This window comes from Haemorhous mexicanus, chromosome 2, assembly GCF_027477595.1.
Source record: "Haemorhous mexicanus isolate bHaeMex1 chromosome 2, bHaeMex1.pri, whole genome shotgun sequence".
Lineage (NCBI taxonomy): Eukaryota > Metazoa > Chordata > Aves > Passeriformes > Fringillidae > Haemorhous > Haemorhous mexicanus.
In genome coordinates, this window is record NC_082342.1 from 1,315,001 (window position 1) to 1,341,658 (window position 26,658).

Consider the following 26,658-nt stretch of genomic DNA (forward strand, 5'->3'; position numbering starts at 1 on the left):
AGCCCAGAAGAGACAGAGTCCTGTCATGTGCAGATCCATAGGAAGTAAAGGATATTTTCTTTCTGTTCCTGACATCATATGTCAAGTGGGCTTGAGCCTCTTGCTGTTATTTTTCATTCAAGGTGACGAGGCAGGACAGACATGGCAGGAGGGGAGCACTGTCAGCAGCAGGAGCAGGAATTTACAGGAGGTGTCTTGGGTTTTCCAGGGGGGAAAATCAGAGCAGGATGCTGCATGCTTTGGTGTTGTCACCTCTCCTGAGATCATTCCTGGTTTGGACCCAAGGGAATGTAAGGCATGGGGACCATCATGGGGGAGCACAGCTTTTTCTTCCATGTGGGAGCTGACTTGGGATTATTTGGGGGATGAAGAAGAGCCAACAAACAAATCCTAAAGGCTTAAAACCAATAGGATATAAAAATTACAGGATTATGGAGTAGTTTTGAGTCAGAAGAGACATTTTAAAGGTCATCCAGTGTCCATGGGCAAGGACACTTTCCACTGTCCCAGGCTGCTCCAAGCCCCAATCTCCAACCTGGTCTTGGACACCTCCAGGGATCCAGGGGCAGCCACAGCTTCTCTGGGCACCCTGTGCCAATGTTTTATCACCCTCATTGTAAGAAATGTCATCCTCATGTCTAATCTAAATCAACCCTCTGCAGTTTGAAACCTTTCCCATTGTCCAATCACAACAGGCCCTGCTAAATAAAAAATGCCTCATGTATTTTTAAACCTGCTGGATTTTGAGTGCTGGGAATTTTCAGGCATGTTTCTTCTGGCACAAATTGCCCCAGATTCTGCTACTTTCTTGTTTTTCACTATGTCCAAAAAAAGGAGCAATCCACACTAATTTTCCTGTACCTTTCCCATCTCTGCTTTGCCTTAAAATAGAAAGGACAAGTTTTCTTGCTGGAGGTCGGCACTTATCAAAGTTTATGAGATCAGAGTGGAAGATAGTGCAGTGCAGGCCTTCTTTTTGCATCCAAAGCTATTAAAGCTCCCTTGATAGAAATGGTATTTATTTGAGCTGAAATGAATGCAAACCCAGCCATAACTTACCTGCAGAACAACAAAAGATACCTCAGTAAGGAAGAAAGCAGAAACTAAACCTCAGAAAAAAGTAGAAATACCAATTGAGTCCCTAGCCCTGGAGGGTTTTAAAATAGGTGTGGATGTGGCACTTGGGGACAAGGGTCAGTGGTGGCCTTGGCAGTGCTGGGGTGGGCTTGGACCTGATGGTCCTGAAGGTCTTTTCCAAGTGAAACAATTCTGTGGTTCTTTAAATACACAGTTGCCTCCATCTGCCTGAAATAAATCCTTCAACACTCAGCTGGATGGAAAATCTTACCCAAACCCTCACTTTTCTTGTGGTTTGACTTATTTCAGGCTCTTTTTTTAAGGTATAACCCCAATGCTGCAAATTATGGTTCCCATTGAAGGAGGGTTTTTTCCTGATTTTGACAGTGGGTGAGTGCTGGTGGCATCTCAGAGGGCACAGGTGAAACATTTGTGACAACACAGGACTGTGTTTGTCGTGGCTGGTGACTGAGGACTGGTAATTAAGGATTATTACTAAAGGCTGCAGCAATTTGTGGGATTCAGGGCTTATTTGGAGGAATTTTCCAGCAACAAGGGTCAGAAGAACCTCTTGGAGCTCCAAGAACCTGTCATCTAGATCCCTTGCAAATGAGCAGGGGACTTCCCAACCCCAGGGCACACACAGCCATCACCATCTGTGCCCATGGCAGGGAATTGGGATGGTCTTTGAGGTCCCTTCCAACCCCAACCAGTCTGGGGTTCCACTAAACCACGTGCCAGGAAGATAAAACCCATGAAGAAACACAGGAAAATACACAATTTTAGGGAAAATGCACTTCAGGAGGTGAGCTGGGGTTGGTTTAGCACCCCTGGCAAGATTGTCAGGAGGAAACAGGAAGAGTGTGGAGCAATGAATGTCCTGGAAAAGAAATGGATGTCTCCTAATGAACTGGAGAGAAGGGATATTTCTGATTTAGGATCCTCATCATTAATGCTCTGCTTGCAATCACTGGATCTGCAAATAACTTTCTAAGGAGCTTCTTGATTGCTGAAAGGGTTTAGATATTCCTGGGTACGATGAAAACAGTTCTGTGTAGCCTAAAAAACAACAAAAAAAATCTGTTAAACTGCTGCTTATCCAACATTAACTACAGCAATTTTTAATTAACCTGATTTAGAAGCCAAATATATCACTGATGAAAATGAGAGGGTAGAACATCCAGTCATTTATTCCAGTACAGTGGCCATGATTGTTGAATTAGATTTATTCAAATGAACCTCAACATTTTGCCACAGAAGTCAGTGGTGCCAGGGTTTGGGAGCAGTGGGATTTGGGGTGTGGGAGGGGGGACTGTGCTGTGGCTCTCTTGGTGCTCAGAAGAGGGAAGTACAGACCCACGCTGGCTTTTATTTAATAGAATAAAATATTAAAAAAGATGGGTGTAAATCCACTGCTAATTGCCTCCTTCCAGCTTTGCTGGCAGCCAACAGGCAGTATCAGTGGGGCTTGGCATGGAAACACTCTCCAAGGGCCATTGCACTGGCTCTGCTCTGGGATGCTGGCCAAGGGGACACACAGATAAACTGAGTGGTGACACACAGCAGAGCCAAACTGTCCACCAGCAAAGCAGGGTTAACCTGTCCTGTTCCCTCTGCCAGGGGGATTTACTCAGCAGCACCTAAGGAGGATGGAGTTAGTCAGGTGTTGCTCTTTTCTGTAGGGAAAACCTGCAAGAAATGGAAGGAAATGAAAAGCAAAATGGTGAGCAGTGACAGGACCCCAGGGAGGGGCTGGAGCTGTACCAGGGGAGGTTTGGGTTGGATTTTAGGGAAAGGTTCTTTCCCCAGAGGTGCTGGGCACTGCTCAGGCTCCCCAGGGAATGGGCACAGCCCCACAGAGCTCCAGGAGCATTTGGAGATCACTCCAGGGATGCACAGGGTGGGATTTGGGATGTTGGGCTGGATGATCCTTGGGGTCCCTTCCAGCTCAGGACATTGTGTGACTGTGGAGAAGGAGCAGACCAAGGTGCAGAGGTTTGGCTGTGCTCTCCACAGAGGACAGGAATTTCCAAGGAAGTAGGAGTTGGATGCTGGACACCTGCACTGTGTGGGTGCACACAGGCTCTGGGGTGTGCCACGATTTGCAGCCCCCCAGTTCCATCACACAGTTCCCCTGAACTCCCTCTGACCTCTGCCAGTGAGGCTGATGCAAGCTGAAGATGCTCTGCAGCCCTGCCCAAAGTGCCCATTAAACCCTGCGTGGCTCCACAGGGTCCTTCCAGGTGGCCTGGCAGGTAATCAGGTTCCTCCTGGGAACAGCACTTGTGCAGCCATGGGTGAATCCAAGGCTGGCATGTTTTCCTGCAGGATCCCTGCCATCCCTTCAGCAAGAAACTCTGCTTAATGGAAGTGCTGAGCTCTCCAAAGTGCTGCCACGCAGCCCAGGAAAACCTTTCTGATATTGCTGTGCTGCTGGGGTTTTGTACATGAATTCCACGTTCAGAGTATGGATTTTCCCAGCAGTTTTCTCCAAAGCACAGTGAGCACACCTGCATTCTGCCTTCTGATCCTTGTTTCCTACAGGAATAAGGATGAAATATTGATGATGTCACGTGTGGAGCACATTCGTGGTTCTTCCTGTCCCCAGAGAATCCAGCTGTGTTTCCCCTCGGTGGCCTCTGTGCTCTCACAGGTTGTTTATTGCTCTTCAGGGGTGCCATCCTTGCTTGATTGATAAAATCCTCATTGCTGTTCTCCTCTCCTTTCAGGTTATCCAACAGGCTATCCCACTGCTGCCCCAGCCTACAATCCCAACATGTATCCAACCAGCAGCCCCGGCTACGCCCCAGGTAAAAATCCTGAGAAAGGCCTGAAAACATTCCTTGCTCATCCTTTTCCAAGCACACACTGCAGAAGAAAAATCATATCTCACCCTTCAATTCGACTTTGCGATGTTTATTTTGAGTGGTGCTGCCTCAGAAGAGCTGCAGGATTTTAGCACTTCCAAATGAAGCTGCCTTTTGAGCTCAGTGTGCAGCAGGAAGAGCTGCTTGCACAAGGAACACAAAGCTGGACTTTGTGCCAGTCTTGCTAAACCCTCTCTTCCCCTTAATTGCCAAGTTTTCAGTCTCCCAGTTGTCATAAAATCAGTGGATCCCCAGGCTCAGGCGCTTTCCAAGGCTGATGAAACAGGAATGAGGGGTTTGTTGCCAAAATCTTTTGGTTTTGTCTTCCTCACATCACAGTTTACACATATTCCATAAAACTGTTTATTGTGGATGGTTCTGGAAGGGATCTGTTGTGTTTTGTTTGGGTTTATGTGCTTTTAATAAGGTCTTTAGCTGCATTTCTTCCCATTAAAGCCTTAACATGGAACATGAAACAATTTTTGTTCCCCTGGATTTGTGCTGGCCACCCTCCTTTCCCCTGAAGGATAAAACACTGGAGGAATTAAATGAAAACAGCTCCATAGAATAAGAAAAAGCCCATAAATTTATTAGTAGCTTGTCCTGCCAGAGGCTGGCAATGTCCTCCCTGCTCAGCCAGGAATGTAAAATACTGCAGCATTCTGGCATTTTGGCCTGGATATTACAAAATGTCACTTGTCCCCAGTTGTGCTGTGAGGCAGCAGCTCCTCCACTGAGTGGGCACATGGCCAAGGGAGCACCCAAGAGAGAGGAAACCCCAAATCACTGAAGGATAGGGATTTTTGGGGGGGTCTGATTTGCTTCTTGTACATCTTAGACACCATTTAATAATTTCCATCTTGGAAATCTCTTGATGTCCAGAGAGCTGACAGGTCATTTTTTATGGAGAACAAAAACCTTCCAGTGGTTAGCACAGCTAAGCTCTAAACTAGCAAGGAAACTATGAAAATTAAAATTCAGAAATTAAAATTGGAATGAAAATGCTGAAACTTTTATAGAGTTTCCCATAAATCATGAGGGCAAGTTGGAGAGACCTGGTTTAGGCAAAGGTGTCCCTGCCCAAAGGTTGGAACTGTCCTTAAGGTCCCTTCCAAGCCAAACCATTCTGTGGTTCTGTTATAAACACTTTTTGCAGCTCTTGAACTCAATACCATTTAATATCACAGCAGGATTTTAAACCATTTTAACCACTCTGGGGAGCAGGAGCAGGCTCTGCTGCTCAGGACCTCCCAGCACCACACTCAGTGGTCCCTTCTCAATGGAAAGCAGACTTCCAGGAGGAAAAAAATAAGAGATTTTGAGAGCTAAGTGATGGAAAAGAAATGCCATAAAATCTCCCAGCAGTGGGGACATGTGACAGAGTGACAGCATCCTCAACTGTGTTAAATGGAATTGGGCTGAGCTAATTCTGTGGTTCAGTGGCTGAGCTAAAACCTTCATCAGTACAGAGAGTGTTTCCTCAAATTGAAGGAGCTGCTGTCACACAGGAGGCTGGAAAAAACCTGGAGAGGAATGTGCTCCTGGTGTCCTTCAAACACACTGGGGGTTAAAATCTTGGGCTTCTCAAACAGCAGACTAATTCTAAATATGTTTATAAGGGGTTTTAGACATTGAGTCTGAAAAAGAAAGGTGCTGCATGTTCCCAGCAGAATAACTGCTCCTGATCATCCCATCCATGGACAAGGTCCTGTTCCAAAGCTCCCAGGCTGGGCAGGAGGTGGCTCCTGCTGGCAGAAATCCCTCCAGCTCACTAAAAAGCAGTCACAAACCCAGGGTTCATCTGATTCTCCATGTGGAGATTACCCAGGGAAAGGTGTCCCTCAGTACTGCTTGGAAAAGAGGTTGGAAAGGCTGGGAAGAGCTTGTGGTTTCTGGATTCTTGGGAGGTACCTGCAAGCAAGGTCTCTTGAACAGAACCATTCTGTCCCAGCTCGATCACCCTCTCTGCTCCACCCTGAAGGTGCTGCTGCTCCCTCTCAGATGTCTCTTGCCTCAAACCTCATGAATTTTGCTGGATTCCATGCAAAGTCTTGGCAGGAGATCAAGCCCTGAGTGAAGATAATTCCAGTTTTCAAATCCCACCTGCTTTTGTCTCTGATGTTCTCCAAACACTCCCTGATGCTTCACTGGAACTCAGCCATGCTCATGCTCTTCTGTTGACCTTGTGGTTCCCAAAATCCTGGCATCCACTTGGGAAATTCAATGATGTGGTGACCTAAGCTTTGCAACAGCATCAGAGGGAAACGAGGAGAGGAACTTGGAGAAGTCTGGAGTCCCCTTGGTCCAGTCCTCCAGTGAGGAAGCGGAAATGGTGACTGGAACCAGTCTTGATTTCTCCCTCTCCCAGTGCCAGGTTTCTAGTAGATATTTGCTGGTGTTTGAGCCCAAAAGATGTTAAATTATTGCCCTGATTATTCCAAAGGAGCCTTACGAGCAAGGGCACGAGTTGGACTGGATGATCCTTGCTGATCCCTCCCAACTCAGGATGTTTTGTGATTCTATCAATTCCTTTCCATTCCACTTCAAGTTCCTGCCTTGTGTGATTTTCCTGCTCCATTTTCCACAGTTTTTAAAGGGACACAAGGCAAAACACAGCATTGCAAACTCATGCTTGCAATAAGCCTGGTTTTTTAGGACACTGTTCTTTAAAAATCCCTTTTAAGTATGCAGAAATGAGCATCTAAAATCACTCTGCTGCAAGAGACACAATTAAAAAAAAATAAAATTATGTATGTCTTCATTATGCCTGGTGCATGTTCCCTCGCAGGCATTCTGTCTTGCTCATGGTTGTTTTGTTTTAACTTCCTTCATTAAAGCCTCCCTTTTTTTTTATTTTCCTGAAAGTAGGACACACACTTTGCTCGTGGAGGCTGGCTGAGGCTGGAGCTGTGTTTGTTAATAATGCAGGGCAGAAGTAATGGCTTTGCCCTTACAGAGCAGGACTGAAATCAGCCTCAGAAATGAGGGATTTGTATGGAAATATCATGGGACAGGTTGCAGGCTCCAATGCCCCATTCCTGCTCCTGGATCCTGCCTGGAGGAAATGCTGCTCTGCAGAAGGGAGTTGCAGCATCAGCAGTGCTCTGAGCCATCCTCTAGAGGTGCCCACCCACTCTTTGGGGACACCAGTGGGTCCCCTAAGGGATATCTTGGGGTCTGGAGAGGTGAATGTCCTGTAGTGCCTCACCAGGCTTCCCAAGAATAAATGCTCTCATCATTTTGGGGCACTCAGGCACAGGACTGCCAGGGAATTAAGCTTATTGCAAACTTTGTTCAGGGCTGGAGGCTGTATCCATCACAAATGAGGTTGTTAGAGGAAAGCAAGATATCCTACAGTGCTTTGAAAGGGTTCATATTTTTGTCTTTTCCACTTAAAATATGTCCTGAACATTCCCACGTTATCTAAAGGTCCTGTCAGGAAAACAGAGCAGTCCCAGTGCTGCAGAGACCCACAGCTCACATTGTTTGCTCAGTTCCCGCTGGCTGATGTGCCAGGGGTTAAACTGATAAGTAATAAAAACTCTTCATTTTATTTATATTTAGGTGAGAGGGTAAACCAACTCCAGAAGACACTGGTTGGAGGTAGCCCTTAAATGATTTTAGATAGCCATGGCTGGATTGTGATCCCTGTGAATTATTGCAAAGGACCAGGAGGTATTTATGTTCCTGGAAGCCTCCTTGGTCCACCTTTTGTGTAGTTTTAAGTGATGGATTCTCCAAGGACCCATGATTTTATAAAGAACATGCAGAGCTGTGGCAATCTCCCAGCCATCTCCAGCCCAAATTGCCTTGATTTTGTGGCAGGTTTAATGTGGAGAGGGAAAACCACAGAGGAAGGATTCGTGTAACATTGGAATGAATTGTCTCATCAGTCTCAGAGATTAAAACCTCTCTGAAATCCAGAGGCAAAAGTGAATCTGATTCTGAATAAAAGCATAAGTGAGGGAGTGTTTGTGTGGCAGCACTGGGAGTTGCTCTCCAGTGTGATGTTCCTGAGTGCAGCCTAGCATGGAAAATAAAGCAAGGCAGCCTGGAAATCCTTAATAACTCCCAGACCTTTGGGAGAGGGCAGACACTTGGAGCAGAAAATGATCAGTGACTGAGTGGAGGAGAAATTGGGCTTGAATCTCTGACTTCCCACAAACCCCCTGGTTTTCTCTTGGAGGAGGAGGAGGGAGGAGCAGGGTTCCACATCTCCAGCAGTGGAGCAGCATCCGGGTGGATCTCACACCCGTCAGTATCTCCCACAGCTGCTGATGGTCAGCCAAGCAGCACTGCTGGGTGTCCTCCGCGCTCCCCATCCCTGTCTGAGTCTGGGAGAGTCTCAGGGGGGTTTGCTGGACCAGCAGACCTGCAGCAGTGCTTCCCTGCACTCTCTGGAGGTGGATTTCCATCCACTGGGATGTGTTGTGCTGCTGCGGGCTGTGGCCCCAGGGCCAATTCCTCCTCAGCCTGCCCAGTCCAGAGGATTGATCCCAATCATTCCCAGCTTGTAGCCCTCTGACACTCCAGATTTACAGCTGTACCTTCAGAGAGGGTTAATTCAGAGTCTCAGCCGATGTGGAGGGTGTGGAACATCCTTGCTCAGCCTTGGGACTCCAGGAAGATTTCCCAGCCCTGACCGAGACTTGAAGTCCCTTCCGTGGGGCTCTGCACCTCAGGGCTAGGAACCTGGAGTGAAGAGATTACCAAGGTGATTCCAATGTGACATAAGTGTGGGAAGCTGTCTCCCATTGCTCTGTGTGACACCTCTTCTCTGTCTCCACTCAAGCCACACTTCTGATGAAGCAGGCCTGGCCCCAGACCTCCTCGTCCTGTGCCACCGAGGGCACCTTCCACCTCCCGGTGGACACCGGCACCGAGAACAGAACCTACCAGGCTTCTTCTGCAGCATTCAGTAAATCAGCTTTCCTTCTGGGGGGTTACTGGGATGGTTTGTGCCTGTTTCCTCCCCTGCTGGGGGGTGATGTGTGGACAGGGTTTTTTTGGGATCGCAGAATCCAAGACCGGTTTGGGTTGGGAGGGAATTCAACACCATCTTGCTCCAAGCCTTGTGGGCACCTTGGACTAGACCAGGCTGCTCCAAGCCCCATCCAGCCTGGCTTTGATGGATTAAAACCATGAAGGATCATGAAAAGGAGAGCACTGACCCTCCTGCTGCTCCTGCAGAGGAGGAATTCCAGTGGAGAAGGTGAAACCTCTCTCTTAGCTGAGTGTTTGTTCCCTGGGAGCAACCTGGGGTTGTTCACAGGTGTTTATCTCCAAAGGGACATTATTCCCCATTCCCTTAAAACTGAAAGATCTTCAAAATAAAGCCTGATTTTCAAGGAGCACTGTTGAAACTCCCACCTTGTAACCCAGGCTGGCTGAGCAGGAGCAGGGGGAGGAGATGCCATTGAGGGATCACAGTCAAACAGGCTTTTCCAGTGCAGCCTTGTCATCTCATCCCTGAAGAGGATAAGCAGTGCCTCCAGGAGGGCTGATAAGCTCCCTGATAAACCCTGGGATGCTTTCCCTGGTATGTGGGGTGTCCTATGGCCCCTGCTTAATCTGGGGCAGGAGGGTGTGGGGTCAGAATGTTCCTCACCTTACAGCTACTCCAGACTCCTTTTTCCTTCTAAATTCAATCAATTACACAACAAGGTAGGAGGAATGTAATTTTTTTTTTTTTAACAAAAGGAGTTATTTAAAATAAATATTTTACAAGCCTTTGGGAGACTTTCTCTTGGAAAAAGGATATACCTACCATTCCTTGGGGTAGGGGCTGTACAACAGGCACGGTGCAGCCCTTGGAGCAGTTCTGTGGACTCCTCTGGACTCTCTCCAGCAGCTCCCTGTGCTCCTGCTGTGTCCCCAGGGCTGGAGGCAGCTCTGCAGGTGGGCTCTCATCTGAGGGAGGCAGAGGGGAAGAATTGTGGGCATCCTGTCAGTTCCTTGCCCAGCTGAGGAATCCTGCTTGTGGTGAACCCTGGAAACAAGCAGCAACACAAAATTCCCCACCGAGCTCCTTTCCCCCCCCAAGAAGCCTTTTATAAAAAGTATTTCTGTGCAACCCAGAGCACTTGTGAGCTGCAGGATCAATAAAGCTGAGATTTCTCGAGTGACATGAGGGATTTAATCAGCAATTTTAATAGAAGCTGGAGCTTAAAGGCTCGCTGCTACTGAACACAAAGTGGCAGCAGCACAGGCCACGCCAGCCTAATCCTAATAAGGTGTTAGTCATAATTAGGTTTTAAAATTATCTGCCAGACAGAGAGGAGCCTCCATCATCTGTGTCATTAAACCTTGTTTTCACATTGTTTTACCTGCAGGTTGTTCTGTTTTTTCCCCAGTTTATAAACACAGCAGATTAGATCTGCCTGGGTTATTGTGTTTTAATACCTTTTTAATATAGGAGATAAACTGTCTGTGATTCATCAATCAGGAAACACTGCAAGTCTTGGTATTCAAAGTGGTGAAACCACACAGGCTTGAGCAGGTCCACACCTCTAGAGACCCCTCAGAAATGAAGTGTGACACTGAGAAATGGCAGCCTCTGAGGTATTTGTTTGAAAAAACGAGTTCAGAATAGAGTAAAAAAGTCCATTAGATGTAAAATCAGGAGGTTGGTTGGTCTGTGGCTGATGCTGGGTTCCTGGAGGAGTCCTCATGGAGGAGGCTGCACTTCTGCTCTGATCAATATTTCAAACCTTTTCCACTTCTCATTCGGAGATGGTTGCTCTCCTGCTAATGTGAGTGAGGCAGAGAGTCACAGCTATTCCCCTCGTTAATTAACACCTATTTTTCCAATCTGCAGTAATCAGGAGGGGGTGAGATGCTGTTTGGGAGTTCCTAAAAGCTCCATGTGTTCTTCACCCTGTTTCAGTGCCTGGAGGATGACGTGGGATATTAGACCTGAAATCTTGGCCATCTCTAATTGCTGAACAGTGGTGGAGTAAATAAGTTAAATATATTTGAGTTAAATATATTTGAGTGTTTTGGCTGGGCTGAGCCTTGCCTTCCCCTCTCCATCCCACGCAGTCTTCGGGGCCCATTCCCTCAGGGGATGGTTTCTCCCAGCCCTCCTGCCAGCCCTGAGCAGCCATGCCAGGCCCTGACTGGCACCCCTCTTGTGTCTGTGGCAGGGTACACCGCGGGGACCCCCTACAAGGTGCCACCAACCCAGAGTAACAACGCCCCTCCTCCCTACTCGCCGTCTCCGAACCCGTACCAGACCGCGATGTACCCCATCAGAAGTGCCTACCCCCAGCAGAACCTGTACACCCAGGTAGGTGCCACCTCCTGTCCCCATCAGAAGTGCCCATCCACAGCAGAACCTGTACACCCAGACAGGTGCCACCTCCTGTCCTCATCAGAAGTGCCTATCCCCAGCAGAACCTGTACACCCAGTAGGTGCCACCTCCTGTCCCCATCAGAAGTGCCTACCCCCAGTAGAACCTGTACACCCAGGTAGGTGCCACCTCCTGTCCCATCAGAAGTGCCCATCCACAGCAGAACCTGTACACCCAGGTAGGTGCCACCTCCTGTCCCATCAGAAGTGCCTACCCCCAGCAGAACCTGTACACACAGACAGGTGCCACCTCCTGTCCCCATCAGAAGTGCCTACCCCTAGCAGAACCTGTACACCCAGACAGGTGCCACCTCCTGTCCCCATCAGAAGTGCCTACCCCCAGCAGAACCTGTACACCCAGCTAGGTGCCACCTCCTGTCCCCATCAGAAGTGCCTACCCCCAGCAGAACCTGTGCACCCAGTAGGTGCCACCTCCTGTCCCCATCAGAAGTGCCTACCCCCAGCAGAACCTGTACACCCAGTAGGTGCCACCTCCTGTCCCCATCAGAAGTGCCTACCCCCAGCAGAACCTGTACACCCAGACAGGTGCCACCTCCTGTCCCATCAGAAGTGCCCATCCATAGCAGAACCTGTACACCCAGGTAGGTGCCACCTCCTGTCCCATCAGAAGTGCCTACCCCCAGCAGAACCTGTACACCCAGACAGGTGCCACCTCCTGTCCCCATCAGAAGTGCCTACCCCCAGCAGAACCTGTACACCCAGGTAGGTGCCACCTCCTGTCCCCATCAGAAGTGCCCATCCACAGCAGAACCTGTACACCCAGGTAGGTGCCACCTCCTGTCCCCATCAGAAGTGCCTACCCCCAGCAGAACCTGTACACCCAGACAGGTGCCACCTCCTGTCCCCTCAGCCACGCCCCAACGCACCTGAGTCCATTGCAATCCAAGCCACCCCTGCACACTGGTTCTTCTCCAATTCCAGCCACAGAATCTGCCCTTTGTCCTGTGAACCTTTGTAGCTCCTGAAAGAAAGAAGTGATGGAATTGTTGCCCTGCACTCCCTTTAATCCAGACCTTCAGAGGTTCTCTAATGGGGCTTTCACTAATGCACAATAAAATCTCCCTTTTGCTGATTCAAATCCTTGTTTTCTTTCCTCCCATGCCTGGTTTGCAGGTCCTTACAGTGCTGCTGGCTGTCCTGGGGACAGCAGTTCTCTCCCTTGTGCATCTCCTCATCTCAGGCTCTTCATTATTATGTGAAGCTTTTTCTTCTTTTTCTGTTGGCTCCTTTTATTCCCATGCATCCTTCTCCCTTGTTTCAAAACCCTGCGAGCCTTGGCAGCCTGGATTTTGGAGACCTGTGTGAAACCCAAGATTATGACACAGTACCTGGACCCAAGCACCTTGGGATCATCCAAGAACCATGGCTTGTCCTTTCATTCCATCTCTTGTTCCTTTTCTACACCAGCAGCTGTTTGTGTCCAGGCCCTGTTTCATCCCAAAGGAAGGCAGCAGGGTTTGTCCTGGATGGATCAACTCCTTGACTGGTGATTCCCTCCTCATGCATACCCCATACAGGTTCAGGTGTCTAGGTGATGCCTCAGGTTTTAGCTTTCATGTTTTTCAGATTCTGCTCTGCCCAGGTGTGTAGTTCTGAGCTTCTTCATATTAAGTGTTGGTAAGCTCTCTTCATGGAGTAGGGAGACAAAACAATTCCTTCTCTAGCTGGGGACCAAGAACGATCCAAATTCAGGCCCAAGAGCACAAACAACAGTGACATGAAGACAGAAAACAAGGATGGGACTTTGTAATCTGAAGCTGTAATTGGACAATTAACCTCAATATGCAAATGGACCAGAATTTATAAAAGTGACAGGCCCCATGACTGGTGACGCATTTCGTGACCATTTTGGTTCATCTTGGGTTTCCCCCTGGCTGGGCTCTTGTGCTGCCCAAGGTGGATCCATTGAGGAGATCCTTTTAATGAATTCCTACTTATTCTTTAGCTCTGTCCAGCCTCTGCTCTAGCTCAGCCTTCACAAGGCATCACAGGCACAGGAGCTCATCCATGGGAACACCGCCCACCAGCCCTTGGGGCAGCGTTTTTACAGAACCAAGGACTCCTTAGGTTGGGAAAAAACCTGGAATGATGGTGGGATTCTTTTTTTTCCCCTTCTCCAACAGGGAGCTTATTACACCCAGCCCGTGTACGCGGCCCAGCCTCACGTCATCCACCACACCACGGTGGTGCAGCCCAACAGCATCCCCTCGGCCATCTACCCCGCGCCGGTGGCCGCGCCCCGCACCAACGGCGTGGCCATGGGCATGGTGGCTGGCACCACCATGGCAATGTCAGCAGGTAAGGAGGCCTGGCCAAAGAAATTCCCCATGGATTCACCTGCTGGTTTTGTTTGCTGGGTACTGCTCCTGTGCAGGCAGAAATGCAGTGATTTGCCCCAAATCCTGATCTGATTCGGCAGAGGAGACCTTTGGTGTGGCTCACTCCTGCATCCTTAGATAGATTATTTTGTATCCTTAAATATATTGTCCCTTCCTCTGTCTGTTCTGTAAGTGATGGAATAATCAGGTTGGTTCATCCCCAAGTAGTTGTATTTCCCTCAAGCTCTTTTTTTAAAGACACTTATGGTCATGTTTTTGTTTGACAAAATGAATGTTAACCTTGTTTTATCTATCCCAGTTCCTCTACATTTTACATGCAGATTCTAACCAAAATTATTACCACATTAAGTAAGATAGGGGCTGGTTTTATTTTTTCCAAAGCTTGTATTTTTCTCCATAACAATTCTTGGGATTGTATATTGAATTATGCCAAGAAATGCATCATTCATCCTTTTGCATCTGCATTAGCTGTGAAATAGGAGTCTGTAATGGGACACAATCCCCATTCCAAGCAGAGATATTGCAGCCTGGATGTGACAAGAACCACTCTGAGAGATTTACTGTTGCTTGTATTGAGAAGTGGATAAATGTAATTAATTCACATGGGATGTGTTAGAATTTCATTAATAACATTTGCAGAGAGATACCCAGAAACTGAGAATTTGGTTTGAGCACCCAGTTGCTCCCAGAACAGAGTAGTCCAGGGCTGTGTTCTCCCTCCCCACGAAGGCACTGTACAAATTCTGACCTAAAATCCCTCTGTTGACCAGTTGCAGACTTAGAAAAAGGCTCATCCTAATTTTCCCTGGAGATCAGTTGGGTTTTTTCCTCATCTCCCTTTGCATCCCTCATCCCTTCCAGTTTGTTTCAGATCTGTGCAGTGATTTGCTGTCCCAGTTTAGCCCAGTGCTTTCAGCAGGTAGATGTCAGCAGGTTGTGGCCAGCTTTGCTTCCTGTCCTTAGGGACAAGGAATGCTGGAAAAAAACAAGGAAAACCCTTAAGGTTAAGAGCCAGAGGTAGCATGGAAAATCTGGAGTTTCAGGTGTTTGTGGTGCTGGCTGATCCCAGTCACATGGGTCCAACACCTTCGAATCAGGTCAGGCAGGCAGAAGAATTATCTGGGAAAAAGAGAAAGGGAAAAGGGAAAAGTGAAAAAAGGGAAAAGGGAAGAGGGAAAAGGAGGCAGCTGATGCTGTTCCTGCCCCACTGTAGCCATGGATGCCAGCTCCTCTGCTCTGTGACAAGAGTTTCTCTGTCCCTGCAGGAACCTTGTTGACCACCCCCCAACACACCGCCATCGGAGCACATCCAGTGTCCGTGCCAACGTACAGGGCTCAAGGAACCCCCACCTACAGCTACGTACCTCCACACTGGTAAACCACTGGCCAATCCATGTGAGTGCTGCCTCCAAACCCCATCCAGCCTGACCTTGCACACTTCCAGGGATGGGGCTTCTCTGGGCTCACAGGGAGGAATTCCTTCCCGGTATCCCATCGAACCCTGCCCTGTGGCAGTTTGAAACCATTCTCACTGCATTCCCTGACAAAGAGTCCCTCCCCATCTTTGTGTCCCTGGAATATGTCCTTTCCCCTGCTGGGAGATCACGCTGTTCATTAGCAGGGGCTTGTTGCGTGCGACTGCCTGTGTGTTCCTGTCATGCCTGGGATCCCAGAAATCCCAGCTGCTTGTTCCTGCAGCCCTTGGCCCTTCATGCCCAATTACCAGCACAGGCAGCTGATGGGAACACGATGCTGCCCGTGGAGATCCCATCCAGCCCCGGGGTTATCTAAAAATCTCTGCCCCTCCCAAATTGGTGTGCAATTAGCAGGGAGCAGCTCATCTGCATATTTGTAATCCTCTGAGTCTGATACCACCAGCTCCCTTGCCTGACAGATAGCCCACAGGGATGGTTAAATTCCATATGGATCAGCTCCACGTGGTGCAGGGGTGCAGAGAAGAGGAAAACATCCTTCTAACTCCCTGTTTTTAATGTATTTGCTCTCTTCTAGATCCGGAGTCAAACATTGTATGCAACTACACAAGTCTTACATCGGTGCTGCGGCCGCTGGGCTGCAGCGCCTCGTCTGTTTGCAAGAACAAAAGAAAAAAAAAAAAAGTGCAAGGGTCACTTTATGCATTCTTTAGTGGTTTTTGTAAAAGCTGCTTTTTCTAATCTTCTGCCTCTTTTTTTCCCCCCTTCCTCCCCCTCCCACATGAATTGTGTAACACACATACTGACACTGAGCAATAGTCAAGTTCTCTCTTCGGTCCTATCATTTGAAAGCTCAGAATCTTCACTTTTCCAGCATTGCCCAGCTGAGTGGTGCAAAGATCCCCCCACTTCTTGTTCGTTTGGGTTCTTTTTGTTATTTTTCTGTTGTCGTTGTTGTTGACAAGAGCCTAGATTTTTTTTGGCTAGTAAGAGTGGTTGATGTTCAGGGTACTATGTGAAAAGCACAGCGCTGGTAGGCAGGCTTATTCCGATTTGGTTTGGGTATTTTTAGTTGAAGAATATAAATTATTCAATCTTTCATAACATATTACAAGAAAATTGGTGTCTTCCAGATAGCTGTCGTGATAGATTATAAATGCATTATCTGCAGTGGAATTCTGAACTCATCCCTTCTTTTTGTAGGAGTAAGAGAATATAAATATAATTAGCGACGTAACACACTTGTCTTAGGAAGCAGGAGGACTGGTCACCAGCGGGTCTTTGGTCTGCTTTTTCCAACTGGGCACACGGATCATGGGTGATGGGAAGGGAGCAGCAGGAAGATGCATGCCCTGAGAGCATCTGGAACCCCTTGGGAAAACGGGATGCTCCCCCTCAGCCACGTCCTGGGGCAGTGTGAGGGAGAAGGCGGCTCCTTCCTTGCGTGGCTGCTGTTTGCAGGCACAGATGTGCTGGGCAGCTGCTGAGGGAAGCAAGGAGATGTCCAAAGGTTGGGCTGGAGAGCTTCTCCAGGTCCAAGGGTTGATCTGGGGAGCTTTTCTCAGTTTAGGGTTTGGTCTGAGGAGCTCCTCCAGGTTTAGGGTTTGGTCTGAGGAGCTCCTCCAGGTTTAGGGTTTGGTCTGAGGAGCTCCTCCAGGTTTTGGGTTTGGTCTGAGGAGCTCCTCCAGGTTTAGGGTTTGGTCTGAGGAGCTCCTCCAGGTTTTGGGTTTGGTCTGAGGAGCTCCTCCAGGTTTTGGGTTTGGTCTGAGGAGCTCCTCTGTGTTCAGAGTTTGGTCTGAGGAGCTCCTCCAAGTTTCGGATTTGGTCTGAAGAGCTTCTCCAGAGTATGGTGGTGTGGGAAAAGAGGGTGTCTGGTTGATGGAGATGAGTCTTCAAGGCAGGGCGAGGGCAAGGTGGGTGGCTTCAGCTTGCACCCATGGTGTTGGTGGGGCTGAGACCAAGCTGCACTGCCTCCGTGGCAGTTGAGGTGTCCCCCTCCCATTCTTTGGGGTACAGCTCCAAGACTTCCAGGAGAAATGTTCATCCAAGCACAAATACCAGCACCATGGAGAAAGGCCGGGGAGGGGGGTGATGTCTGCCTGCTCTGCTTGGAGAGGTGGGAGAGGAGGAAGCAATAGCAATAAACACGTCGCCTCCTTCACGGGAAGGCACCTGAGAAGAGGTGACAGCAGGGAAGGTGATCCACAGTTGATATGGACCAGGATGGGGGACACCAGGCACGCAGAGGCTGTGGGCACCAGGGTCATTCTGGGGGGGTTTGGCTTACCTGGGGACATGGGGACAGGAAGCTGGTGACATCCCCCCTCGGGGTGTCCAAGTAGAGCAATAAGTCTTGAGGGCAGCAGAGGCAGTTTGGATTTGCAGACAATGCTTGTGGCCAGTTTGTTTTTAAATCCTTGTCACTAAACCCAGCATAGAAACAAGGTTTTTGGGACTTTTTTGGGTTTTTTTTTTAAGACAAAAGCTTGGTTGGGTTTTGATTTTTGCCTCAAGTGTGCCAAAAGTGTTCCGTGCTCTCGGTGGAGTCTCACAGCTTGGCTTGAGCTCCTGGAGCTCCTTCCCTTGAGCATGGGCCAGGTGGATAGTAACAAGCCTAGGGATCCCAGGAGGACTTTCCTTCCCACTGGTTGGTCCCAGGAAGTTTGTCAGGTTGGGTGTTGGCACTTCTGTTTGGGGGTCATTTGATTGATTCTGCTGGTTTTGAAGGAAATCTAAAGCAAAGCTCTGGTTGACCTCCTCAGCCTCGAGAGGAACAAAGTGTGGGAAGACTGTGCTGTGGGGTGGGGAAGGGGCACCCTTGGGCTGCACTTTGGGGTGGTATTGAGGGAAAGGAGAAGGAAAAAAGAGAAAAAGAGCCAATCATCAGTGGGTTCCCCATGTGGCTTGGCAAAGCCAAAGATTAGTAAAGAGCAACAGGACCTTGGGAAATAACACCAACACACCATCCTTGCACTGTTTGTAGCACACTGCAGTTAAACTTGGGCCAAAAAAATCCCCAGATCCTAAGAACTGAAGACTTCTGAGATCCCCTTTTTTCCCCTCTCAGGCTGACTTTGTGTTACATACCAGGAGCTGTCTGTCAGCATTGAGTCAGGTCTCCCAGCGTGATGGAGCTCTGGTTTGTGGGGTCCACGAGCTTTGGGATCCCAGCCTGGGCTCTGCAAACGACCTGAACCAGCAGACACCATCCCACCACTGTCCCAGACAGCCTGCACCACCTTAGGAACCACTCCTAAAATACTGGCCCATGTGTGGAAAGGAGATGTTGGGGTTTCTCCTGGAAGGAAAAGAAACATTAAAGGTGGGGGAGAAAGCCCCAGGAGTGGTGGATCACCCAGTGTTCCCACTATGAGCCCTGACACGGGGCAGTTGGGTTTTAACTTCTTTGCTTGGATCCACAGCAGATCCAGTGCTCCTTACCCCATTATTCCCAGGCAGAAATACTGATTAACCAAAGTGTGGAGAGGTGAAATATTTGCCACCTGTTGGGCCAGAGGCTTTAGTGAGGACATTTGGTAACCAGCCTTGAGCCACTGTGTGGAACCAGAGCCACCACACAGTGCCAGGCTAGGGTAGCTCCTTCCCAAGGTGGGGAGATGCTCCCTGCCCCTTCCTTGATGATCCCAAGTCTTTCCCTTTGTCAAGTCATGGCTTAACTGAGGGTCCTGGGAAGGTCACAGTGGGGAACAGTGATGGGAGCCACCAGCTTCTCAGATATTTCATTCCAGCAAAGCTTTGCTGATGTTGGTTAAGGAAAAGGGTTTTCCACAGTGAAGGATCACACCGGGCATCAGTGGGAAAGAGCACGAGGGGTTAAACCATCCTTAGCAGCCACTGAAGTGTCTGAGATTAAAATTCCAGCTAAAGAGGAAGGAAAAATAACTCTGAACCATTAACCCATCACAGACCTTACCTTTACTTCAAAACACAAGCTGCAATGCAAGATTTGGGGGGAAAATGGGATTTTAGTGGTGGTGGTGACCCCCAAAGCCCAGGAGCCCCTTGAAGCCTGAGGCCATCATGCCTCCAAGTGGCTGAACCCTCCAGGCAAGGATCTGCTACTGCAAGTTATGAATAATAAATCACTCAGTTCAGCATAGTTTCAGTTTTGGGATGTAATTCCCAGGAAATGTTATTTAAGGGGTTTGTTTTAACGAGGGGTGTTCAGAGCATCAGGTTTTCCTCCAGGCACCAGCATCCCACTGAATCTGGTCCTTCCCAGAGAGACCCACCTGACTCTTTGTCATCCCCTCTGGGAATGTGGGGAGGATGTGGTTCCCAGCTGGAGGGCATGAAATGGGATCCTGGCTTTTCAGCAGGGTGGAAAACAACATTTGAGGCTTTATTTTTGGTAAAATCCAACCAGCCAACAATAGCAATAACAGCTGCTGGATACCCATAAATCCAGGTATTTTTGGTTAGGGTTTTTATTTTAAAATTGCCAATATTTTCAGGCCCTCCAACTGTGGTGACCTTCTGCCCATCTTCCCTTCACTTTGCTCCTGAGCCAGGATCAGCCTCCAAATATTTTCTCTGCTGTGTGTTAGCATTCCCTTAGAGGGGAAAAAAAAGAAAATAAAGTCAGTGACGGAGCTTGGGAGGGAGGAAATCCTTGGAAAAGGCATTTCTGTGGCATGTTGCACCATGGCACTTGGAGATTCTCTGGCAATCAGGTAAAAGAACTTGTGGGAATGTTTGCATGGCAGGAATAGCAAAATTTGTGGTTTGACAGGAGCGATTCCCATTTGGAAGCGCTCGATTGTGCTGCTTGCAGGGAATAATCTTGATGCAACATGGCCACCTGCAGCCTCCCTGCATCCTCCTGCAAGAGATGGAGCTGGGAGATGGAATTTTCCAGGGGGAAGAGGGGTTCAGGGTCAGGAGAAGGATTTGTAGGGAAGCACGGCAAGGTGCAGGATCACACCCAAACCCTCCCATTCCACAACATGGCCTCAACCCACACCAGGCTCCCACCCCTCTTTCTATGTAATTAATTTTAAATTGATTTCAACCACCAGACCAGCTCATTTTTAAGTATAATTGGACATCTTAAATAAAAATAAATACAAAAAAAAATAATTTCCCTGAAAGAACAGCAACAGGAAAAATTTAAACCCAAGAGTAACCACGTCTTCCAAGTCTACATCTCACAGGTGTGAAGGGAACATGGCCTTGGACTGATGCCCTGGAGAGCCCCACAGCCTCAGTTTGTCCATCTGAAGTGTAAATTTGGGGTTGTTTTCCCATTTGTTTTCTGTTCTGGTTTTGGTTCTGAAGATCAGGTCGTGATCTCCCTGACAGATTTCAGCCAAGAGTTTGTAACTGTACGATATTTACTGTAAGATGTAGAACATTCGATAACTATTAAAATGTTTCCAAAAAAATTAAATAAATAAATAAAAGAGCCCGAGAGGGTTTGGTGGTTGGTTTTTTGGCACGGTGATGTCGTGGGGAGGTGAATGGGACCAGCCATAAACCCTTTTTTTGGGTTGATGGTTGAGGCTGATGGTCTCCAACCCAACCTTGGGTGGGTTATCCCAGTGGTCCCAACACGGCCAAGCCAGCATGATCCCATAGAAGCAATTCCTATGGAAAGTGAAATGTGTCATCTGCATGGTGAGCATCACCACCGTGTGCTCCTGAACTGGGACTTTGGAGAGAGGATGGATGGATGGATGGATGGCTTCAGGAGACCAGCTTTGCCCAGAGCAATCCATGCCCCAGCTGGGTTGTTGGGAAGAGGGCAGTCATTCTGTGATCCAGTGATTCATTATCCTGTAATGCTGAGTGCTGGCACCAGGTGATGAAGGCAAATCAGGAGTTCATGATGGTCCTGGAGAGTTCAAGAGACCCAGAAGGTGACCATGAAATGGCATCCAGCGCCCTCTGTGCTTCCAGTGGAGCTGTGTGGTGGCATCATGGTTCCCAGAGAAGATGATTGCTGTGGCCACCACCACCGGCATCGCAGCTCCTGGAGTTACCTTCCATGAGGCCACCACATTGTGGCCACCATCAGGCCTCAGGGACAGAGAACCCTTCTCACCAGCTGAGCGAGGTGCTGGATTTGCTGTGCTGCTCTTGGACACCTTGGTGGCAGGAGCAGAAGCTGAGCTGCCAGCTCCAGCACTTTGCAGCTCTGAGCAGGACTGGCTCTCACACAACGCCCAGTGTCCTCCACCCCTCCAGGGGGTCTTTGTGGGTGTCACTGACCCCCGAGGCAGCCCCCAGGCCAGGTGCCTGCTGTGGAGGACAAGGGATGGACCACAGGTGAGCCTGGATTGGCCCCTTTGCACCACCCAGGGTGGCAGGAGCCACTTGGTGTCACCCATTCATGGCTGTCACTACCCAACCCAAATCTCCCCTGGCACTGTTTGATGAAGCTGTTTCCCCTTGTCCTGTCCCTGTTGCCTGGGAGCAGAGCCACAAGGTCCCCCCGAGCCTCCTTTTCTCCAGGCTGAGCCCTTTCCCAGCTCCCTCAGCCTCTCCTGGTGCTCCATTCCCTTCCCAGCTCCTCTCCCTGCCCTGGGCACGCTCCAGCCCCTCCATGTCCATGTTGGGAGGGGCCCAGGGCTGGATGGTCACAGCAGCAGCGCTGCTGGAGGAGGGGACACGGGGACGTGAGCGAGGGCACGTGAGCCCCTGCAGCTGCCCATGAGTCACGGAGCAGCCCCCGGCCGTGCCACCCCGTGCCAGGCCCTGCCAGCACCCTGCAGCGAGGGACACCCCCTCCCTCCTGCCTCACTGTCCCCACACTGTTAATGCTCCATTTCCCAGCCTGCAGAACCCCTCTGTCCAGGAAGGACCCCAGGGCTCCCCACCACCCTCCCTCCCTCACCTGGTGGGGGCCCTCAGTGCCGTTCCATCACGGGGTCACATCCCGCTGCCAGCGGGGAGGGGACCACGGAGGGGCTCCCCCCCGGCCTCGCTCCTCAGCTCAGGGATCCGGGACACCCGAAACCTGTTGGGGAGCATCACATCAGCCTGTCCCTCCCTGCAGAGGGGACACACACCAGGGGGCTGTCCCTGCTTACCTGCCGATGGAGAGGATGGTCACCTCGCTGGGATGAGCTCCGGGTTTGGGGACTTTGGTGGCACTGAGCGATGGCAGCACCTCGGGCCACTTCTGGTCACAGCGGGCACACGGGGCCGGTCCCTGCACCGTGTGCAGGTGCTGCTGGTGGTGGCAGGCGGGGGGAAACTGAGGCAGGAGGTGCAGCCTGGGGAGGGGGAAATGCCATCAGCGTGGGGGTGGTCCTACCATGGGGAGTGCTCAGTGCAGCCTCTTACTTATTGAGGGGGGCACAGCTCGGTGGCATCAGCTGCTGCCTCTGGTGCTCCTTCAGCAGCTCCTCCAGCGCTGCTGCATTTTCTGTGTGTGGGAGGACACCCAGGAGCTGGGGGTCACGGGGCTCTGGCCCAGGTCACCCCCTCCTCCCCCTTCCCAGGGACCCCCTGACCTTTCTTCTCGGTGATCAGCCGCACCAGCACCCCGATGGTGTCCTCGTTGGCATCCTCCAGCTGGTAGATGGAGCTGGCACCTGGAAGCAGAAGTTAGGGAAAACTCGGTGATGGGGGATGAGGCACCCCAAGGATGAGCAGGATGCCCTGGGACAAGAACCAGAGACCATAGGAATGGGCAGAGCAAGATGAGATGGATGTGGGATCACCAAAGGTGTCCCGGCACAACCAGGGCTCACCGGCGCCACCGGGCTGGGGCTCCTTGCTGGCGGTGCAGTGATAACCCTTCCTCTTCAGCAGGTTGCAGACCAGGATTCCCAACAATCCCATGGCACAGAAGACCGGGACGATGGTCAGCACGGCTGCCTGTGCTGCTGCTGCCTCCTCCTCTTCCTCACCCAGCAGGGTCACTCGTGTCCCGTTGGCTCCCGCTGCCCGGCCTGGCATTTCGGGGCTGCGGGCTCGCCGCCGGCCTGCAGGGAGGACGGGATCAGCCTCAGAGAGGGGCTTTGTTGGGGTTAAACCCCATTTCCACAGAAGCCCTGGACCAGGGTTGGACCTCAGGGAAGCAGAAGCCGCTTGTGTCCCGAGCAGAGGTGTCCTCAGCTGCCAGGACATCCCAAGGGCGGACCTACCCTGTGACATCCCCGGAGTGACACCTCCGGCTGCAGCACCCACCTGGGCACCCCGGGGTGCTGCGGGGAGCAGCGGCGCAGGGCAGGCACCGGCCCGGGGGCTCCCTCTCCCCTCCGGGGCTGTGAAACCTGCGGGGCGGGAGGGGAGGGTCAGGACACGGCCCCCGAGCCCGGGCGGGGCTGGGGCTCGGCGCCCGCGGCTGGGCTCACCCCGGCAGGCAGGCTCCGCAGCGGCTGTCGCTCGCCGCCGTCCCCGCTGCCAGCAGGACCCTGTTCCCGGCCCGGCACTGCGTGTGAGCGGCGCAGGACGCGTCCCCCAGCGAGAAGGTGCCGGGGGGACACGCTCGGCACGTCCCCGCTGGATCCTGCGGTGGGGGAGAAGGGGGTGAGCCGTGCCCGGTCCCGCAGCCTCCCTCCGGCTGGAGATGCCGCAGCGGGGCTCGGCTCACCCCGCCGGGCTCGGCTTACCCCGCTGGGCTCCTCTCCGGGCGGGCACCCCGCGGTGCCCTGCTCCGGGGCGCTGCAGCTGCCGGCACCCCGGGCAGGTCCGCTCAGCACCTGCGGGGGATCAGAGCGCTCAATGCCGCTGTCCCTGCCGGCAGCGCCGTGGCTCCGGTGGCACGGTGGCACATGCCACCCTCTCGCTTGCCCCACAGCCAGCGGATGGGCTTCTGCAGCGGGGTGAGGGATGTGAACTCACTGGATGCCGCAGGACGGATGCAAACCCATCCCCGTGTCCTGTGTGGTGATGGGGTGGTGCTGGAGCATCGGAGAAGCAGAGGGATGGGATGGCACAGACGAGGCCATACTCACCCCCAGGACGGTGACAAGCCACCAGTGCATCCCGCTCCTCTTCATCACCCGCTCCTCTTCATCACCTCGGGGAGACCTGCCCAAGGGGAGCACCAGGGTCATCATCCAGGGAAAACCCCACTGGAGAAGTAATTTGGGGGCCCTTTTTCTCCTCTCTGGGATGCTGCCTAAGTATCCCTACAGCAGCACTCCTGAACCATCCCCCAGAAAGTTGTTTTAGAGATTTTGTGGAAGGGCCAGCATCATCCCTTTCCTTGGAGATCCCAGCTCCATCCCAAACTGGAGAGGGACCAACCTCAGCAGTGGAGTCACACCATTCATGCAAGGAGCAGATGATGCTAAACAAAGTTAAAGAAAGATTTTTCCTGCTCTGGAGGAAATCCTTTTGCATCTGTCAGAAGGAAATGAAGTCACTAAAAAAATTTTAAAATATTTAAATAAAAACTCGAACAAAACAAGAGGTGTTTCCCAGAGCCTCATCCCCCCCTTCTCTGGGCTCAGCAATTGGTTGTTAAAATTAAAATCTAGGCTGACAGCACAGGGGAAGGAAGGAAGGAAAAAATAAATAATAATCCAAACGTGGATCCAGCCTCCGCATGGAAATCCTGCTGCCTGCATGGAAATCCTGCTGCCTGCATGGAAATCCTGCTGCCTGCATGGAAATTCCCCCCTGGTCGTCACGGTCCTGTGAGAGCCCTGGCAGAGCTTCATTACAGCCTGGGCCTGATGAGTTTCTCCTAATTAGTGGCCAGCACCACGCTGAGATGCAGCTAATTACACGTGAGGGGGGTCCTGGGGGTGAGCCGGGTGTTTATAGGATGTGGGTGGGGACACCAAAAGTGAGCAGAACCCAAAGTGAGCATCCTCTGCGCTCCAGTTTCCTCCCAGTACAGGAGCACTCCCACAGGATGCCAGCACGGAGCCAGCCCAGCTCCTGAGTCCCCCTGGGATTTGGGATGTGTCCCTTGAGCACAAAGGGATGGTGGTACCCTGTGCAAGCTCTCCACCCTATAATCCAATAAAACTCGAGTTTAAACCTAATGTGGAGCATTTTAATTTTCTGGGGCTGTGCAATTCCAGCACTTTGGGGACACACTGAGATGTCTGGGGACCAGCTCTGCTGGGCAAGAAATGGCCTCAGGAGGAGACAGGAAGGTCCCACTGTGGCTGAGGGACCACGAGCATTCCAGACCAGGATAACTGGATCTAAACACCACCAGGAGCATGGGTAAAGCTGATTTGAGGCCAAGCTTAATCCAGGGATTAAGGGCATCCCTCAGATGAACAAAACTCAGCCATAGGGATGCAGGAGGTGCAGGGAGCAGAGGGTGCCAGCTCCTGGTTGGCCCTGGAGTTTTGCCCAGGACTCAGCACCCGTTTTTGGGGACAGCTTGGGGCCATCCCAAGTGGGGATGGGGTATGCAGGCACAAATCCGCAGCTGGTGATGCTGGGAAGCCCAGCTGCCCTGACACACTCCTCAAACCGACAGAATTTGCCCCTCCAAGAACCAGAGGAAACCAAAAAATACCCCACCGGTGCCAGACCCGGCTCTTTTTGGGGACACTCCAAGCCCCGAACCCCACCTGACCGGTGCCAACACACCAGAGGAGGCGACTCGGTGTTGGAAACCTCCCCAAATCCCGCCGGATCACATGAGCCGTTTATCCCAGCTCCCCTTAATAGAATCTGTAATCCAAAACTGCCCGCAGGGATTCCAGCGAGGGCTTCCCCTCCCCGTGGGGGAGCAGGGTTTCGGCCGATGGCTCCTGCAGACAAACGGAGGGAAAAAGGAGCAACTGTTCGGAAAAACTTCGGGGAACAGCTGCTGGAGACAGCCTGGGACAAGGAGGGGATTGTCCGGCAGATGGAGCGAAACTCGGCATTATCGCACTCCCGGGCCTCAGGGGAGCGCTGGGAACGACCGGGCCGCCACAAAATTCCAGCCTTAAAGTCAAACCATCCCCGGGGAGCGCTGGGGCGGCGCTCAGCCCCGGCAGCGGCACGTCCCGGCCCCGCTCCGGGGAGCAGCCCCGCGCCGCAGCATCCCGCAGCATCCCCGGCCCTTTGGCTCCGAGCCCTGGGATTTTCCAGCTCCGGCAAAAAATAAAAAAGGGGAAAAAGAAAAAAAAAAAAAAAAAAAAGAGACCCGACAAGGCTGCTACCTTTTTTCCCAGGCAGCTGCTGCTGAGTATTCCTTAACCTACTTTTTCTCCTCTCCATCCCTTATTTTAACCTACTTTGGCGCCGCAGCAGCCGCAGCCTCCCGGACCCGCGGGGCGCCCCCCACTCCCGGCGGGGCTCCCCCAGCGCTTTAGGGATAAAATGAGACAGAAACACCGCGCACCTTTTCCAGCGCAAGCATCCCAAAAAGCACCAGAGGGTCCCCCCCTCCTCGCACAACCAAAAGGTGCGGAAACCCCAACCCCAGAGCCCGCATGGGGGAAGGGGCTTTAAAGGGGAATATCCCGAGCCTCCCCCCCGGGCAGAGGGGTCCCTGGGCGGGGGTGTCCCCTACCTGTCCCCGCCGCGGAGCCCCCGGGCTCCCCCCGGGGCGGCCCCGTCGCTCCCGCCTCCTCCTTATGAATGAACCCACGGGCGCGCGGCTCGCAAACCCCGCCCTCTCAGTGACGTCACACAGCAAG

General features: G+C 51.4%; 2 protein-coding genes across 16 annotated transcripts in view; one reads left to right on the forward strand and one right to left on the reverse strand.

Annotated features, from left to right (window-relative positions):
* The window catches only part of FAM168A (family with sequence similarity 168 member A), a 130,843-nt gene extending 110,324 nt beyond the window's left edge, over positions 1 to 20,519 (forward strand). For 2 of the 9 annotated variants that reach the window (XR_009489832.1, XR_009489833.1), the window contains 6 exons: positions 3,622 to 3,730; positions 3,807 to 3,887; positions 11,090 to 11,232; positions 13,440 to 13,614; positions 14,921 to 15,050; positions 15,666 to 20,519. Coding sequence is in view for 3 of the 9 variants with exons in the window: in XM_059871197.1 (XP_059727180.1) it covers positions 3,807 to 3,887; positions 8,737 to 8,862; positions 11,090 to 11,232; positions 13,440 to 13,614; positions 14,921 to 15,033 (638 nt within the window). In the remaining 6 variants the exon portion in view is untranslated. Of the gene's footprint in view, positions 1 to 3,621; positions 3,731 to 3,806; positions 3,888 to 8,736; positions 8,863 to 11,089; positions 11,233 to 13,439; positions 13,615 to 14,920; positions 15,051 to 15,665 lie in introns of those variants that run through there. The other 7 variants (XM_059871197.1, XM_059871235.1, XR_009489834.1 and 4 more) reach the window with 5 other exon arrangements.
* RELT (RELT TNF receptor) lies at positions 20,134 to 26,658 on the reverse strand. 7 transcript variants are annotated; one of them, XM_059871254.1, is made up of 12 exons: positions 26,532 to 26,608; positions 25,619 to 25,782; positions 24,016 to 24,091; positions 23,671 to 23,760; positions 23,413 to 23,567; positions 23,246 to 23,331; positions 22,807 to 23,040; positions 22,567 to 22,647; positions 22,397 to 22,478; positions 22,141 to 22,326; positions 21,945 to 22,067; positions 20,134 to 21,349 (listed from the first exon to the last, which is right to left on the reverse strand). In XM_059871254.1, the coding sequence occupies exons 3-11, from the start codon at positions 24,058 to 24,060 to the stop codon at positions 21,980 to 21,982; spliced, it is 1,047 nt and encodes a 348-aa protein (XP_059727237.1). In that variant the 5' UTR covers positions 24,061 to 24,091; positions 25,619 to 25,782; positions 26,532 to 26,608; the 3' UTR covers positions 20,134 to 21,349; positions 21,945 to 21,979. The 7 variants fall into 7 exon arrangements, with proteins under 7 accessions (XP_059727237.1, XP_059727255.1, XP_059727229.1 ...); XM_059871272.1 differs by having other exon boundaries at positions 20,134 to 21,346; positions 25,600 to 25,782; XM_059871246.1 differs by having other exon boundaries at positions 25,600 to 25,782.